Here is a 19,143-nt window from a genome sequence, read left to right as displayed (position 1 = left end):
TGTCTTCACCACTTGAGCCTTCCTCTACATCAAGTATGGATGCAGAGCAAGATTAACGGAAAATTGCAACATTAATGTTTCTCCGACTCGCCACTTACATGGATGACCGAATTAAAGTGAAACCACTGCATATTCAGATTCGTCAGAAGGAAAAAAAAATTGAACGAAAGGGGTTTCCCCCCCTACCCCACTTTTTATAAATGGAGCAGAAAAAGCCCATAAACCAGCTACACAACAGTTAACACACCAACCGAAAATAACCACAGGCAGACCCCAACAAAGGAAGCTGTCCTGGAAAGTGCAAGTACTCTACTTTTATTACAAGCCAAGATAAACTACCAAGGGAGAAAAGAAACTAAGGATAAGGACAGGTCTTCAGATCATCGCCAAGCAATCCTCAGGATCTCCCCCCGACGCTTGTCCAGCAGACGAATGAACTGCTTCAGTTCGGTTTGCTGAGCAGCGCCACAAAGAACTTCCCATCGAAGCAAAATCCCTCTTAACTTGACAATGTTGCAGTCCAGACTTCTCCATTTGCGCCCCTGGAAACAAAATTCATTTCTTAATTTCCATATACTCCACAAGGAGGCAGCAATTACCAAGTTAAGAACAGGCTTTTGTTTATTAACTTTCCAAAAGGAAGCAACCTCACTAATGCAACTTATTCTACAAATCTTAAAGAAATCAGATATAATATCCCAAATCAGGTTAGAGTTCACACACTCAAAAAATAAATGCTGGATGGATTCATCTTCACTACAAAATAGGCAAGACTTATCCTCAATTGTTTTCCTTTTAGCCACGTTATCTCTAGTCAAGGATTTGTTATATAAACACAACCACAAAAGCACATGTATTTTCTGAGGACACAAAGTTTTCCATAAAGAGTCTCCAAAAGGAGATACCACACCTCCAAAGTTGATACAATTATAAAAAGACTTAACAGAGTAAATGCCTTTTGATTCCAAATCCCAAACAGGAGTATCAAGAGAATCAGATAAAGGATAATTCTTTATATGATTAATAAGCATTCCCCAATCACTTAGTCCACTATGATCAACACACCTTCTAAATGATAGTCTAAGTGTCACCCCATCCCAAACTTGGGCCACAGCACATTCTTGTTGATTACAGATCTCAAACAATTTCCAAAACCTTACTTTAAGGGAACACTCCCCAGCCCAAACATCATGCCAGAAACTTATATTAGCACCATTTCCTATTTTCCAATGATAAAAATTCCTAGATGCTTGTAAAGCCCAGGAAACACCTTTCCAGAAAGGAGATCGTCAGAAGGAAAAATAATAGTGTCCCCTGCTCCCTGACGGAACAATACGTCGGTGTCGAATCGAAAGCTACTGACTACTGGGGGGAAGGAAGAGGGGGGGGAGATTACCTGATGCAGTAAGAAGGCAGGGAGTAGGCGAACTGAGGAGGGAGAAGAAGAGACGCCATGGATGGATGGCTCTCTCTCTCTCTCTCTCTCTGTCTCTCTCTTGGAAACAAACAATCCTCACTGCACTGAAGAAATGGGTGGATGTCAGTACAGGACTGAAAGTAATGCACTCCATATGTCGCAATGGCAAGGCCTTAAGGCAACAACCAAGTGTATATACACCGCGTACAGGAACAGGATAACATGAATTTCAGTGTGTGTGTGTGTGTGGGGGGGGGGGGGGGGGGGTTAGCATACATGGTACTGGCGGGCGCTACCTTTTCTTGGCTCGATTTGCTGCTGCTGCGGGTGAAATCTAATGAACCTGGAGAATGAGATAAAGGGTTAGGACCTGAGACCCTGTTCTTGTTCCAGGGTTGGAGCAGAGGAGGGGCGCCGCAGCAGAGCGGAGAGGGAGGGCGCCATGGCCATGGGAACGGAGAATGAGGATGAGGGGTGCCGCACATGGAGCCATGGAGGGGAGATAGGGAGGAGTGAGAGCATGGAGAGGATAATGGACTGACCGCCTTCGCCGAGGTTGGTCCGCCGCCCGGCCCGCCGTCGCCGAGGTTGCTCGCAGCTCGGTGAGAAAGAAGCGCGGGGATTGGTGGTGCTCAAAATTACGTGCATGCCCTCACCTCCCAGGATAAGGTGGGGGCCACACGCGAGGGTAGTTTTCGTTTGAGTGAAAAAACGGACATAGGCCTGTGATTTATATTACTCCGTTTTAAAATATTTCATCCGTTTCTAAATATACTTATTTTTAGAGGTTTTATTTAAGAATTACATATGAATATATATATACATAATTTAAAATATAAATTCACTTATTTTGCTTCGTATGTAGTCCCCTAGTGAAATCTTTGAAAAGACTTATATTTATGAACGGAGGGAGTATATGTCTTTTTAAAGACTAGCAAAATGGCCCGTGCGTTGCAACGGGAGAAAAAAACATAATCTTTAATGATGATGACCACATTATGTTCACACATCATTGCTTGATTTTGAAATTTTATGCACAAATGCAAGAAAATGTTTCTTTTTTAAAATTTATTCACAAGTTGAAGCAATCTTTACATTTTCAAAAAAAGTATCATGATTGTCAAAAATCTTGGTAACTCAAAGAATTATTCTTAATTTCAAGATTTTTTTTTAAAAAAACATACAATAATAATCCGATCAATCCAACAGTTAATTTTTCAAAAATCACACGAGTATATTTTCACAAAGACTTAGAAGCATTAATGTTTAACTACATACATTAGATCTTTCATGAACAATTTTACAAATATGAGAACAATTTTAAAATTGAGAACATTTTTTACAATTTACAAACATTTACTAAAAATCGTGAATATTTTTTATATTTCAAACGGATTTAAATATTTTCTTTTGAATTGGCGACCAATTCTAGAAAAGACGAACATAATTGTTTATGTTGGAGGATTTTACTTTAAATTCACAAACATTTTTTAAACGCATGAAGTTTTTTTGAATAAACAAACATTTTTATTAGTCGGTAATATATTTATTAAATTCACGGACATTGTTTTGGAATTTGCAAAAAATATATATAAAAAACGGCGCCTTTTTTGAATCCACAAACATTTTATGTTTTCTCAACATTTTAATTCAAAATTCCTATTTTTTAATACGCAAATATAGAAGGTGCACAGCGTAATATAGAAGGTTTTTACATGGGCCGGCCCAGTCCGAGATTTTTTGCTTTGTGAAACGTTTTCTACTTACCGGTGGCATGGTGGGTAATTTATGCAAACTTCAAGGGCAATTTCCATGACGTACCACAGAAGCAATATGTGCTTTATTAATAGATAAAGATTTCACTAAGAGACTACATATGGAGCAAAATTAGTAAATCTATACTCTAATGTATGTCTATATACATTGGTATGTAGTTTTTTAGTGAAAACTCTAAAAAAAACTTATATTTAGGAATGAAGGGAGTAGATGCATTCAACGGTTCGTCGCATCCTTAAATTTTATCTGTATTTTGGATTTTAACATAAATAAAGCATCGCAAACTAATTAAAGGACTTATTACAATAACTTGATAAAAGCCTCGACTTAACTGAAGTTCAAATTAAAAGAAAACTAAAAAATAGATCATGCCACTATCATCGATGACGTCGTTGTCTTCACGCGCCACATTCCTTGTCGTCCTTGTTGAGGTCAATGTAGGGGCGCGGTGTCTAGAGGTGGGCAGGCGGCCCCAATGCGCGGCAGGCTGCGGTGGCCGGCGCCCACGCGGTCGATGGTGGTGATGGTGGTGGCAAGAGCGGGCTACATGGCACAGTGGTTGTCCACGATCACGACTGGCCACGGAGTGTCGGGTTCCCAACCGGCTTCTGCTTGACGTCCTCCATCGCCTCCTCCTTCACGTATGTCTCCTGGTAGTTGGATCAGTCGTTCGTTCATGATCAGTATCGTACATATTACATACAATATCGGTCAACTGTGCTGTATATTATTGAACGATTAAACAAAGCATCCACGCAGATCATACCCTCCCAATACTATATATATATATATGTATGTATGTACAGCCACTATCAAACCAACACAAACGCAGCAGCAGACACGGTAGCCGGCCCCCTGAGCTCAAAGCAGCAAGCTCCTCGATCCACCAGCGGCGAGGCGATCGGTCATCGATGGCCTCCGTGTCTCGAAACACCGTGCTGCTCTTCGTACTGGTTGGCGTCGTCCTGCAGCTGAGCTCCGTCGTGCCTACCACGGGGGCGGCCGGCAGGATGCTGGCAGTGACGACCGACGAGGTGGCAGGTGGCGGCGGCGCAACGAACGACGAAGGCCGACGCCAGCTCGTCAGCGGCGGTCTTCGCTGGGACCAAAAAGGCTTGGTCGTCGAACTCCACATCAACGACCCATAGCTCATCTCGCGGTTCCCCAACACATCCATTCGTTCGTCGGTTGCTGGTTATGTTTTTCCTTCCTTCCTTCCTTCCTTCCTATGTGAGAGCTTTGCGTCCAATTTGTATCCGTGTTTGGCGCTATCTTGTCCGCGCTGCTTCAACAAAATGTAATTAGTTCTCGTCGATATTTATATATATATCCAAGAAAAAATAAAGGAGTTCTGTGTTCAAGCTACTAGTGCCCGTCACCTTCATCAAGTTACATGGCAGTTGGCACCGAAGGATACAAACAAACTACTCGAGCTGAACTCCCTTGATGTTTAAGTGACACAACGACATACTTTGACCATGTATACTCGGAACAGAATGCAAAACACTCTTTCCAATAACGTGAAATGTGACCCTATTCTACAGTATTTTCTATTAATAAGTGTGAGGAAAATATCGAGGGGAGTGAAACAAAAAGAAAAGAAAAATAAAAGAAGACCTAACAAAACAAAACAAACCAATACCAGCTCTAGGAAACACAACAGCCACTGGTTAATCAAATGAGTTTAACCTGCCTCGGAAGCAAGCAAGATGCTTGTTCTTAATCCTATTTCTCAATGGAAGGAGCAATGCCTATGAAGATCTTGCCATTCCTTTGCATCCATATGTTCCAGCATCCAAAAACCAGAATTTCCATTGCAATAGGCTGGGGAAGTCTGTCAAGAGAAAGCAACCCTAGCCAGCGCCAGCCATAGGCCGAAACCCCACTAGTAGAAAACAGGGCATTGAGCCAACCATATTGAACCCGGATTGGATATAAACTGGTTCTAAAGGGTCTGTCCGCTGGGGCCCCTCCCTGCAGCAAATGGCCGCAAGGCCTTTAGGACCGGTTTGTAACACAAACCGGTCCTAAAGGGTTTTGGACCGTTTGCTGCAGGGAGGGGGGCCCAGTGGACAGACCCTTTAGAACCGGTTTGTATCACAAACCGGTGCTAAAGTTTTTCTCATTTTTGCAGCAACTGCGGGGCCCCGCTGTCAGACCCTTTAGCACCGGTTTTTAACACAAACCGGTCCTAAAGCCCTCCCCTATATTCCACCCCGAGCTTAGCTCCATTTTTTCCAGCTCGAGCTCAACTCCATTTTTGCTCTCTCCTTCCTCTTGGGAGCTCTAATCCATCCCCATTTTTCTCCACCATTTGTCAAGATTGTTGGCACCCATCGGTCCTACGGTTAGCATCAACATTCCCTCTTCCGGCATTGCAAGTTTTGTTCGTTTTCTTGCTCATTTCATTTTTGTTGTGCTAGCTAGGTGTTTGATGAAATGCCTAAGCTAGAGAGAGTTCATCATTTGTTATGTATACATATGCAATTTGAGCTCAAATTTAATTATGATTTGTGGTTTTTTTTAGTGTCGCGCGCCTTGTCCCCTTCCTCACCGCCGTCGATCGCCCCGTCACCGACACAACCTTGGTGAGCCTATTGTTTTTATTTACCAAAACAAATTTTGATTTGTATGATTTACATATTTACTTGTATATAATTTTCTTATTGTGTAAGATTTTTTTTATATGTATAGCGCCATGGTTTTGATATCCGTCCCCGTTGGCCCTCGTCCAGTCTATGATTCGGATGTGGTATATTATCTTTTATAACTACATATTTTTATTTCCTGATTATATGACAATTAATTACGCCGACCAACTTGACATAGATATTTTTATCTAGGAGGTAGTGGAACCAGAAATGCCAATCGACCCTATTGTTGAGAAGTTACACTTAGTTGAACAAGAAAATGTTGGCCTGAAAGAAAGATTGAAAAAACTGAAGAAAGGTTGGAAAAAACTGAAAGAGAGAAGATGACCTTGGAAAAGGTTCTTGCCGGTGTCGTCGATGGTCACAAGAGCGAGATGGACGCAATGCGCCTGAAGATTAGAAAGATTAGAAAATATGCAATTAGTAAAGAGGCTTGGTATCATTATGCCGTTGGGTCAATTGTTACCTTTGTTGCGATTTTGATTGCATTTGTTGTTGTTTTTAAATGCATTAATTAGAGAGAGTTTTTATGGTTGGTTTGAGTGTGTATTTTTATGAGAACTATATATGTATGGTCACTACGCTACTATGGTTTTAACGTGTGATGAACTTTTTGTATTAATTAATTAATTTAGTCATGATGATTTAGCATAATGGTTTTTGATAAATTTATATAATGCAGATGAACCGGCAATGGATGTACAGTGATCGACGTCGTCCCGAATTCCTTAATGGCATGCATAGTTTTCTCAATGTGGCTGAGAAAAACAGGCAGAATGGATTTATTTTTTGTCCATGTAAAAAATGCCAGAATAAGAGGAATTTCCCTAACTCAAGAACCATACACACCCACCTGTTGCAAGAAGGCTTCATGCCCAGTTATTTTTGTTGGACCAAGCACGGAGAAAGAGGGGTTGTAATGGAAGACAATGAAGAAGAAGAGGATAATGATAACTATCCTATGTTCGGTGAACACGGTGATACTGAAATGGGGGAAGACGAGTCTGAACTTGAGGACATTGTTGATGAGTCTGATGATGATCTTCGTCAGGTCATTCGTGAAGAACAGATAAACTGCGGAAGTGAAAACGAGAGGTTGAAGTTTGAGCGCATGTTAGAAGATCACAAAAAATTGTTGTACCCAAATTGCGAAGATGGCCAGAAAAAGCTGGGCACCACCCTGGAATTGCTGCAATGGAAGGCAGAGAATGGAATATCTGACAAGGGATTTGAAAAGCTGCTGAAAATAATGAAGAAGATGCTTCCAAGAGATAACGTGCTGCCCTGCAGTACGTACGAAGCAAAGAAGGTTGTCTGCCCTCTAGGATTGGAAGTGCATAAGATACATGCATGCATCAATGACTGCATCCTCTACCGCGGTCAGCACGAGAATTTAAATGCCTGCCCGATATGCGGTGCATTTCGGTATAAGATCAGGCGAGATGACCCTGGTGATGTTGAGGGCGACGATCGCCCCAGGAAGAGGGTTCCTGCCAAGGTGATGTGGCATGCTCCTATAATACCACGGTTGAAACGTTTGTTTCGAAACAAAGAGCATGCCAAGTTGCTGCGATGGCACAAAGAAGACCGTAAGGAAGACGATATGCTGAGACAACCCGCTGATGGGTCGCAGTGGAGAAACATCGACGATAAGTACGAGGACTTTGCACGTGACCCAAGAAACTTAAGGTTTGGTCTAAGTACAGATGGCCTGAATCCGTTTGGGGAGCAGAGTAGCAGTCATAGCACCTGGCCCGTGACTCTATGTATCTATAACCTTCCTCCTTGGTTATGCATGAAACATAAGTTCATTATGATGCCAGTGCTTATCCCAGGCCCGTCGCAACCCGGCAACAACATTGATGTGTACCTGAGGCCACTGGTTGATGAACTTTTAGAGTTGTGGGCTGACGAAGGTGTACGTGTGTGGGACGAGTACAAACAGGAGGAATTTGACCTACGAGGGTTGCTGTTTGTAACCATCAATGATTGGCCCGCTTTTAGTAACATCTCAGGACAGTCAAACAAGGGATACAGCGCATGCACACACTGTTTAGGCGAGACTGAAAGTATACATATAGGCAAGAATGTGTACCCGGGGCATCGTCGATTTCTTCCAGACAGGCATCCCGTAAGAAAGAAAGGAAAGCATTTCAAAGGCGAGGCAGATACACGGAGGAAGCCAACCCTCCCTAAAGGTACTGATATATATGACATGGTCAAAGATATAAAAGTAATCTTTGGTAAGGGTCCTGGCGCACAATCTGTTCCGAATGACGCCGACAACCACGTAGCCATGTGGAAGAAGAGATCTATATTCTGGGAACTACCCTATTGGAAATTCCTAGAGGTTCGCTCTGCGATCGACGTGATGCACATGACGAAAAATATTTGCGTGAACCTGCTAAACTTATTGGGCGTGCATGGGAAGAAGTCGAGAGATACACCAAAAGCACGGCTGCACCACCAACGTATGCACGAACGAGACGACCTGATGAATCCAGAGAATTTCAAAGGTCCTGCTAGCTACGCTCTTACCAAGGAAGAGAAGGAGATCTTTTTCCAAGTCCTGAGCAGTATCAAGGTCCCGTCTGGATAATCGTCGAACATAAAAGGAATACTAAACCTGGAAGAGAAAAAGTTCCAAAACCTAAAGTCTCATGACTGCCACGTGATCATGACCCAGTTACTTCCGATTGCATTGAGGGGGCTTCTGCCAGAAAACGTGCGAGTACCCATTGTGAAGCTATGTGCATTCCTCAACGCAATTTCTCAGAAGGCAATCGATCCAGCAACTCTACCAAGTTTACAGAAGGACGTGGTCCAATGTCTTGTCAGCTTCGAGTTGGTGTTCCCACCAACCTTCTTCAATATTATGACGCACCTCATAGTTCACCTAGTCCAAGAGATTTCCGTTCTCGGTCCTGTATTCTTACACAATATGTTCCCCTTTGAGAGGTTCACGGGAGTCTTGAAGAATTATGTTAAAAACCGTGCTAGGCCAGAAGGAAGCATGGTCAAGGGCTATGGAACAGAGGAGGTCATTGAGTTTTGTGTTGACTTTATTCCTGACCTGAACCCGATCGGTGTTCCTCAGTCGCGCCATGAGGGGAGACTGCATGGAAAAGGCACGCTAGGAAAGAAATCAACAACATGTATGGACGAGCAATCTTTCACTCAAGCACACTACACAGTTCTAGTTAATTCCAGCTTGGCGGCTCCATATATCCAGGAACACAAGGATATTTTACGCTCGGAATACCCGGAGCAACCTGAAGATTTCATTGCTAAAGAACACGCGAAGACTTTCGGCGGTTGGTTGCAAAGACGTCTCATTAATGACAACATTGTTGAAGATGAGCTATACTTGTTGGCCAAGCAACCATCTTCGACTGTATTGACCTTTAAAGGGTACGAGATAAATGGTAACACATTTTACACGGCAGACCAAGATAAAAAGAGCACCAACCAAAACAGTGGCGTCCGGTTTGATGCAAAAGACGACAACGGGCAAAGGGTCACATACTATGGTTACATAGAGCAGATATGGGAACTTGACTACGGACCTTCCTTAAAGGTCCCTTTGTTCTGGTGCAAATGGTTCAACCTGTCAGGCGTGAAGGTAGACCCGAAGTACGGAATGAAAACAGTGGATCAGAAGAATCTTGGGTACGGCAATGATCAATTCGTCCTAGCCAATGATGTGGCTCAGGTTTTCTATGTGAAGGACATGTCTAGCAGACCGAGAAAAAGAAAAGATAAGGAAGCGAATACATCAGACGATGAGCCAAGGCGCCACATAGTTCTTTCAGGGAAAAGAAACATCGTGGGAGTCGAGGACAAGACAGACATGTCAGAAGATTACAATAAATTTGATGAAATTCCTCCCTTCAAAGTCAAAGATGATCCAAGCATCCCGTTAAATGATGAAGATACTCCATGGTTACGGCGCAATCAGAAGAAAGGCAAGAAGAAAAATAGATAGGGGGTGTTGTTGGTGATGTGTAATAATGTATTAAACCTTTTATGTAATTGTGTTGACCATTTTGATAAATATCAAAAATTTGACCAGTTTCCACTAAATTTGACCATTTTGATAAATATCATTTTTATTTTTTAAGTGTTAAAATGACATTTAGACAATTTGTAAACAAAATATCAGAAAATATAAATATGTTGTTATAATATTTGATTTTACAAAAGCTTTTTGAGTCTACTTTGATTTTATAAATAAATGTAAAAGAAAACAGAAAAGGGAAACAAAAAAGAAAAATAAAAGAAGAAACAGGAAAAAGAAAAAGGAAACAAAAAGAAAAAGAAAACAGGAAACGGAAAAAAGGAAAAAAGAAAAAGGAAAAAAACCTTTAGGACCGGTTTTTAACAACAACCGGTCCTAAAGGTGGGTTCGCTCGCGCGCCCAATTTTTGGACCTTTAGTACCGGTTTGTGTTAACAATCGGTGCTAAAGGGTCTTTAGGACGGGTTGTCAACACCAACCGTTGCAAAAGGCTTGTACTTTTCTTTTTTGTTTCCCGGTGCCGCCGTCTTCTCTCCTTCCCGCGCGTCTTCTCTCCTTCTCTCCTCGCTGAGTCGACCCTCGCCGCGCGCTGCCTCTTCGCCGCCCCACGCCGTCGCCTCCTCGCCGCCGTCGCCGTCCCACGCCGTCGCCGCCCCACGCTGTCCGCCGCCCCGACGCCGTCGCCGTCCCACGCCTCCTCGCCGCCCCACGCCGTCCGCCGCCCCACGCCTCCTCGCCGCCCCACGCCGTCGCCGCCCCGACGCCGTCTGCCTCCGCCGCCCCCACGCCATCGTCCGCCGCCCCCACGCCTCCACGCCTCCGTCGCCTCCACGCCGCCGTCGCTAAGTTAATCGTCGGAAAGTTAGAAATTTTTTGCTAAGTTAATCAGAAAGTTTTACGGAATCCTCGGAGTCGGAATCGTCGGAAAGTTTTGCTAAGTTAATCGGAAAATTATTAGTTAGAAACTTTTTGCTAAGTTAATCGGAAAGTTTTACGGAATCGTCGGAGTCGGAATCGTCGGAAAGTTTTACGGAATCGTCGGAAAGTTTTACGGAATCGTCGAAAAGTTTTACGGAATCGTCGGAAAGTGAATCGTCAGAATCGTCGGAATCGTCGGAAAGTTTTACGGAATCGTCGGAAACTTTCCGACGATTCCGATTCCGACGATTCCGTAAAACTTTTCCGTAAACTTTCCGACGATTACGACTCCGACGATTCCGTAAAACTTTTCCGTAAACTTTTCGGTTCCGTAAAACTTTTCCGTAAATAATTTTGCTAAGTTAAATTCTTGTTACTAGTAGGGTGTTGAGCTATGGATCCCCAAGAACCACATGATCCGCACGCCGATCAGCTCACGGAAATGGGTGAGGCGGAGAAGGAAAGATACATGTGCCAGATGATTTTTGAAGATGCAACGGCCATATATCATGATGACGACGGTGGACATGCGTTTAGCAATCAATTTTTGAACGACTCCGGTGACGGAGCTGAGAATATAGAAGATGTAGTAGATGCAGAAGTGCCCTCCGGAACAAACTCTGCCAATGTATATCTCAAGTCACTGTTGACGCAACAATTAATTTGTATTGCACTTACTAACGAATCATTATTTTCCCGTTTAGGCGCCCTCCGGAACAGCTAGCGCAAGTACTGAGACAAAGTCGAAACGAGGCCCGGCCGCAAGGTTGAAAGATACTGCAAGGTACTCGATCGATAAAGTTGATGCTGATGGCAAACCACTGGAACCCCCAGAAACTTATCGCAAATTTGTAAATCAGTGCGGAGTTGTTGTAAGAGACCTGGTCCCGATCAACTTAATAGAATGGAATAAGCCGAAGACCGGCGCCAATGCTGGAGCTACTTATGTCGATGACAGATTGAAAAGAGTGCTTTGCGACACGGTCTGGCTAAATTTCAGCGTAGCGGAAGATAAGAAGAAGAAAGTCGAGGAGTGGGCTTTGAAGAAGATGGCCACACAATTCCAGAGGTGGAAAAAAGACTTGTGGAAGAAATATAAGGACGAAGATCCAGTTTTCACTGGGCACCTAGTGAAGATAAGAGACGCTTGGCCTGATTTTAAGGCGTACAAGAAATCGGGTGTCTTTACATCCCGATCAGCCACAAATACGGCGAATGCGAAGAAGAAGAAATATCACCATATTTTCGGGTCAGGTGGCTACATGACTGCCCTGCCTAGGTGGCGACGCTATGAAGATGCGCTTCTGAAAAGAAATATCATTCCACAGACACATGACTAGCCCGATAGGTCCAAGTTCTGGTTGTTCGCGCATGGGGCAACGTTGGACGCTGAGACTGGGATGATTGTTGCGAAGGGACCATGGTCGGAGAAAATAACACAAGTAGTATCAGATCTAGAGAAGGCAATAGAAGCTGTTCGAAAAGGAACTTTTGTTCCCGATAGAGAGAACGACGAGTTGACGAAGGCACTCGGGAACCCCGAAAAATGGGGACGAACACGAGGCTTTGGAGCCACTACCCCGTGGAACCAAGGGTTTCCGGCGGACCTTGGCACTTACAGAAGCCGTGGTAGAAGCAAGAGGAAGGCGCTGGAACGGATATCGACATTAGAAGAAAAGGTGGCGTTTCTCTTGAAGAAAGGGGGACACCCTGTACCTGACACTGAAGAGGAGGAAGAAGATCCTGCACCTGACGCTGATCAGCAACAACTAGAAGACGATCCTGTAGCAGATGCCGTCCCATCTCAGCATAGAAGCAGCGTGGGTTCCACGTAGCTGCAGCTAGAAGACGGTCCTGCAGTCGAACCGTCGGCGCCTCACTACCCCGTGGATGATGTCACGGAGAAGACAAACTGTGAGATACATATGCCAATGGGGAACATATCCTTCATGGTGGCATCAGGCTATGCTTTACCGAATCAACCTGGAGAAACCTACCATGATGGTCAGATTCCAGCATCCCATGCTCGTGTCGGGTTGTCAACAATTACGCCGGGATGCCAGTCAATTGAGCTTGATATTCCTGTAGGTGAAGGCGAGAAGACACTGGGAGAAATGGAGCTTGGTATCATCTTGTGGAAGAAGAAACACATCGTGTTTCCTAACGCGGCGCCAAGGCCACCGACTCCTCCAGGTACAAATGCACCACCTCCAACAATTACTGAATGTTGCACCACATGTAAGCCTATTTTTAATAGTTTTTTCACTTTCGTACACAGAATGCACGACCTCCAAGTCCACCCCCAACGCACCTCCAAGTCCACCCCACAACGAAGATTGGGAGCCCGAGGCCGAGAGTCCATCGCCCGTGCACTCCAGTGAGCCGACGGATGCGCCCACTACGGGTACGGCAAAGCGGAAGCTGTAGTTCAGAAGAAACGGGACTCCTCCCAAGAAGAGAGAAAGGAAACCCAATAAAGTCAAGACTCCCCCGAAATTACCAGGCCTGATGACTCCGGAGGAACTAGACGAGGCCGTGAAAGCCAAAAACAAAGCATGGTTCGCACGGTTTCCCCTGAAGCCCCCTCCAGACATCTGGAAGGAAACTCTGAAGAACGTACCAAAGTGGAAAATTGAGCGCACCATCGACAACTTATATTATCCTGAACCGCCGCCACCGCCGCCCCTTTCAGACTATGAACGGTACATTGAAAAGACACACCGCATAGATGAAGCAGGCGGAGCAGATGAAGCAGGCGGAGCAGACGAAATGCGGGAAACAAGTTCCCCAGCTCGGACAACAAGAAGCACAGTCAATTGCCCCGCTCAAGGTGTTATCTGACCAGGCTTCAGTGTCCGGTCCACGCATGGGCGACGTAGGTTGCGCTATTGCTGATGTGGTATATAAATATAAGCCCGAGCACCCTCTGGTCGAAAATCCTAGTGCTCTAACAACCCAACTATGGAATTTACATGTTTGGTACTTGGAGGCCGCAAGGCAAAAGAGAGACTGTATCATGACGGCAGTTCAGGATCAACACTACTTCGGAGAGTACGGTGTGGAGGTTGGGTTCGATGATTTTTTCCAGATGTACAATCAACGTGCCCTCGACAAAGCTATCGTCAGCTGCTACTGTTTGTAAGTGATTTATTTGTGTAATTTAATTATTTAGTTAAGCTCGCGTTCATTGCCCGTATAATTATCACTCACGAGACATTCTTTTTGTACGCTACTATGCAGAATGAAGATTCGTGAATGCAGGCTGGCAGGAATCTGGGACTTTGAGTTCATTGACCCGTATTCGTTTCATCAAGAGACAATAGAAAAGTTCAACAAGGATACACCGGATGATTTGCTAAGGTTTTTGAAGCGACAAAGTACCAAAAAAGAAATACTTTGGCCCTACGGATTCAAGTGAGTGTTACTGTCTTGTACACATTCCATTTTGCTTACCTGATGTCAAGTGTAATTGATGAGTATGCATGACTGCGTGTGTACACGTGCGCATGTCCCACTTCATATTGTTCATCATTAGAATCGATCAAGGACAAGTTGAAGTCTGGGACCCGTTAACCTGGGACGCTGACACATGGAAGAGTGCGCGTCAGATGCTTCAAAGGTATATATATATCGGCCTCTTTCGTTCATCGGCCTCTTTTTCGTTCATTTCCTGATATCAAGTAAGTAAAAATTAACTCTTGTATTCATTTTTCTTTGTCGGCCAGGGTTTGGCAAATGTTCATCAAGGAAGAACCCGGTACATGGGCAGACAAGCTCCACTTTCAGATTAACAAAGTAAGTAGTACTACGTACCCTGGTTTCAATACCATTACAATTCTCTTGATTATTATTAATTTGACTGAATTATGTTCTCGTATATAGGGCGTCCCGCAACAACCACCGGGCACTGATTATTGTGGATACTACGTTTGCGAGTACATTCACAGGATTATCAATGAGAAATCCCGTACTTCCAGAAATCTAGAGGTACGTAACCGGATCTTCACAACTTTATTTATGTTGCCATCAATTATGTTTAGTTTTGTTCATAACTTAATTGTTTTCATCTACTTCTTTTAAAGCTGCAACGAAAGCGGGCGATGCTCAGACCAATCCAACGTTGCAAGGCAGTTGCAGAGGAATTGGCAGGATTTCTCCTCACGCAAGTCATAGATGAAGGCGAAGAATTTTTCCATCCTATGAACCAATAGCCAGCTCCCTTCTCTATGCAAATATACAGCTATAGAAAACGAACTTCAAATTATGTAATGATAATCGGTCCAGTACTTCGTGTTACATGTATATATGTACTTTTATTTGGTGCATCAATATTTAACCGCAAACACGGAATCGGAAACACTTAACCGCAAACACGGAATCGGTGTTTCCGGATACGTGTTTCCGATTACGTGTTTCCGATTTCGTGTTCGTAAAAAACGGAACACGGACACACGGAATCGGAAACACGGAATCGGAAAGACGTAAACGGAAATACGGAACCGGAAACACGTAAACGAAAACCCTGAAAATACAGAACACGGAAACACCGAAATACGGAATCGGAAACCCTGAAAAGAAAAGGAAAAAAAAAAGAAAAAAAAAAGCATTAGGACCGGTTGGTGTTACCAACCGGTTCTAAAGGTCCTCCGCCTGCGCGCACTCTTCAGCGCCCACGTTGAGGCCTTTAGCACCGGTTTGTAAGAGACCGGTGCTAAGGGGGGGGGGGGGGGGCTTTAGTCCCGGATACGTAGCACCGGATGTGTATCCGGGTCCAAAGGTCCTTACCAACCGGTTTTAATACCCCTTTCTTCACTAGTGCCCCTAGCCGCTCCCGCCGCCGGAGCCGGTGGTGGTGACGGCCCTCGTCTCGCAAAAGGCGGAGGGCTGAAGAGGCACGCAACAACGGTGCATTGAGGCAGAGATGCTAAGTGGCGGGTGCGTGGGGATGGTGGGATGTGGAGGACAAGGTGGTGTGGTGGCGGGCTGGCAGCGCTGGTGGTGTGGTGTGGGATCGAGCGAGGCATCCCACAAGCATATGTAGGCCTCTCCATGTGCATACATAGCTGCCACTAAGTTTATGGTTTGATTCATTTAGTGCACATGCGTATCAATTCTAGCTTAGAGCCATCGCCTTATAGTTCTTTTCTTTGGATCGAAATTGTAGTGTCTCACCCCTGCAAAAAAAAAAAAAAATGGTAGTGTCTCCAAAGTCCAAAGAACCGCAGTTCAGCTCTCAGGATTTACCTATGAACTCTTCAAATTAGCCAACTTGGTCCACTTCTAATGGATGATTTGCGATCCTCTTGAGATGGTGGACTACAGGCCGGTTATTCACACGATACACTTCTAACCGGCACTTCTAATGGTAGTGCCGGTTATTCACACGGTACATGCAGTCATGATTTATAAAGGGTCGTGTATGATTTTGGAGATTTGTTCCTTGTCTCAGAAGCTGGTTCAGTCAGCCAAGAAGAAAAACAAGCATATACATTTCCTCAGATTAAAACACCAAAAGACACTTGAAACGACATAGGACAAAAATATTTAGCCATCGATAAAAACTTTTGAAACTAATTTACAACAAGCAGGACTTCCTATTTATTTAGTAGCAACAACATAACACAAAATATTTAGATTCTATTTTATTTCTTGTGGCTACATGCGTGATTTGGGAACTAATAGCAGTTTCTCCTTCCGACGCATGGTTAGCCCGAACACCTCTGCCATATCAATGTCTTTTCTGTCAACCCCGACTGGCAGTTCCCAATCAAAATGGTATATGAGATTCGCCAACATAAGCTCGACATTAGTGATTCCGAGGTTTATACCAGGGCACATCCTTCGTCCTGCCCCGAACGGCAAGAACTGAAAGTCATTCCCCTTGAAGTTGACATGAACAGCGTTGCCTTCGTCTATGAATCTTTCTGGTATGTACTCTTCTGCGTCCTCCCACGAGTTGGAGTCCCTACCAATGGCCCATACATTAACGAGGATGTGCGTTCCAGCAGGAACCATGTAGCCAACGATGTTGCAATCACCCATGGCAAGGTGTGGAGGAAGGAAAGGCGCAACAGGATACAACCGGAGTGACTCCTTTATAACTGCTCTGAGGTACGCCATCTTGTTGATGTCGGTTTCAATGACGGTTTCTTGTCCCAGGGGTACGATACTCCTCACCTCGTCTTGTAGCTTCCCCATCAGGGATGGCCTCCTCATGAGCTCGGCCAAGGTGAATTCGAGGGTGTTAGATGACGTGCTTGTTAAGCCAAAAAATACATCCTGTGGATATCAATGAATTAATAAGTATACTATTTAAGGTATATATATATAAAGATGAATATATGATTTGGAAGGGATTATTGTGTTTACCGTTAATAGAGCTTTTATGTGATCTCTTGTGAGACCATACTCCTCCTGAGCAGAAAGTAGGATATCTAAGAAGTTGCCACCCTTATGATCAAATGTTGACTTGCCCTTGCTCATATTATCATCAATCAACTTATCCAGAAAATCAGCCCATCTAAGCCTCACTCTCTCAGCCTTTGCACAAACTGCCCCTTTAAGCACTCCTACCCTAGTCAATATTGGGAAGTACTCCTCCACATTGAACCCTCCTAGCAGCCGTGATGTATCGTTGGCAAGTTCCCCACACAGCTTGCTCCGTCCTTCTTTCATGGAGGACTCTCCTGAGACGATGCGACAAGCCATGTCATACGCGAATGACCTGAGGAGCTCGCTCATGTCCACAGTACCACCAACTGCGGGGGCGTCGCTGATCTTGGCCATCACTGCGCTCACCTAGATGTCATGCATCTTAAAACATGAGAGAAGCTAACATTTACGAAACTGCTAGCAGACGTCAAATTGAAAACCTATATCATTTGCCACCGCTTGGTTTGTCGTCAAATTTTGTTCCAAATTATTTCCGAATATAAATTTAATATGACGGTTTTTATTTGCATGAAAGTGGCTACGCTAGCGGTCCGATCAACAAAAAATATTAGTTCACTCGGTGGATCAGTCTTTTAAACTATGGTCGGGGGAGTGGGTTGTGTTAAACTGTATGCTCCTAGTGGTGTGAAGTGGTTACAGTCGGGGTAGTGGGTTGTCATCTATGCATGGTGACTATATGAATTTTGAGTTTGCTAACCACATGTCCCAAGTGGTATCTACGCATAGTGACTATTGTTATGACTTGAACGACGACTGACATAAGACCCGATCATGTCTCTGCATTTTATTCTCAAACGACTATGTATAATAATATATTTCTAACGCAAAAAACATTTCCTTGGCCTGGACGGTCAGGCTTGTCATTTTTAGAGAAGGCATTTTTGGGGCTATGGATTTTACAAAATTTCTGTCAAACGCGGGAAGGCTATCATAATTACCTCCTCCATGATGGCGCCACGGAAAGACTGCACCTTTTTAGCGCTCAACATGTGGGTGGTGGCAAGCTTCCTCGCCTGCCGCCAGTACTCGCCATATGGCGCGAAGGCGACGTCGGACGCACCATACATGATGATGTCGTTGACGAGGGAGCGGGGCCGTGACGCCATGACGTGATCGTGTGTGCGCAGCACCGCCTCCGCGGCACGTGCCGACGACACGACGAACGTCGGAACGACGCCAAGGCGGAGGAGTATCACGTCAGGGCCATGCCTCCTGGCCAGGCCGCGGAGGGAGACGTGCGGGAGGGAGCCGATGAGGTGAAGGTGCCCGATGATGGGCAGTGCCGGCGGCGAAGGTGGGAGCGGGAGGCAGTCTTCTGCCTCATGCTTCTGTTTCTTCCATGTCTTCCCAGTGAACCAGTAATGCACAAACAAGAGGGAGAGGGGGAAGAGCAACAGAAACCACGACATGGTAAATAAATTACTTCGTGCAGCTTAGTTTGTCATTGCAAAGCTCCATCTGTTGTTTATAAGCTAGTCGGGGGAACTAAAACACAAAAACTCGTCACGGGTGGTGTGCCTAGAGCAAACAGTTCCTGTTGTCGTTGGCGGGTCATCTCAACGCATTCTAGATCCGAGATCCGACAACGTAGCTTTCATTCCCAAAGAAACAGACAAGGCAGTCTTGGACTCTTGCTACGTGTTGTGCCAATTGTTTTGTTACTCTTCAAGAAGAACTGTGAAAACACCAACCAGCAAAGCAACCCATTTTTTGGTACACTTGATGGGACTTTTTTTCTCAACGCAACAATCAATTGAATAATAAAACCACTGGATTAGAATCTCATGACTTCCTGATCGCAACAAGATCATGCAAACCTTTTATTTTCACTTTCAATCACATGCAAGTCCTTCACATCATCAAGCAAATCCAAGCCCTCTACATCATGATTTTTTATTTTTTTCAACACCG

At 44.5% G+C, this 19,143-nt stretch overlaps 2 protein-coding genes across 2 annotated transcripts; both read right to left on the bottom strand.

Annotated features, from left to right (window-relative positions):
* Nucleotides 1–159: 159 nt before the first annotated feature.
* LOC123397093 lies at nucleotides 160–4,102 on the bottom strand. The gene is made up of 5 exons (XM_045091775.1): nucleotides 4,081–4,102; nucleotides 1,960–2,068; nucleotides 1,694–1,760; nucleotides 1,397–1,521; nucleotides 160–542 (listed from the first exon to the last, which is right to left on the bottom strand). The coding sequence occupies exons 1-5, from the start codon at nucleotides 4,100–4,102 to the stop codon at nucleotides 500–502; spliced, it is 366 nt and encodes a 121-aa protein (XP_044947710.1). The 3' UTR covers nucleotides 160–499.
* A 12,196-nt stretch (nucleotides 4,103–16,298) lies between these two features.
* On the bottom strand, nucleotides 16,299–18,693 carry LOC123397988 (indole-2-monooxygenase-like). Its single transcript, XM_045092496.1, has 3 exons — nucleotides 18,171–18,693; nucleotides 17,149–17,577; nucleotides 16,299–17,058 (listed from the first exon to the last, which is right to left on the bottom strand). The coding sequence occupies exons 1-3, from the start codon at nucleotides 18,639–18,641 to the stop codon at nucleotides 16,435–16,437; spliced, it is 1,524 nt and encodes a 507-aa protein (XP_044948431.1). The 5' UTR covers nucleotides 18,642–18,693; the 3' UTR covers nucleotides 16,299–16,434.
* Nucleotides 18,694–19,143: the final 450 nt, after the last annotated feature.

Source organism: Hordeum vulgare, chromosome 5H (genome assembly GCF_904849725.1).
Source record: "Hordeum vulgare subsp. vulgare chromosome 5H, MorexV3_pseudomolecules_assembly, whole genome shotgun sequence".
Taxonomy (NCBI): domain Eukaryota; kingdom Viridiplantae; phylum Streptophyta; class Magnoliopsida; order Poales; family Poaceae; genus Hordeum; species Hordeum vulgare.
Note: the sequence above shows the minus strand (reverse complement) of the source record. Positions and strands in the feature narration are given on the sequence as shown.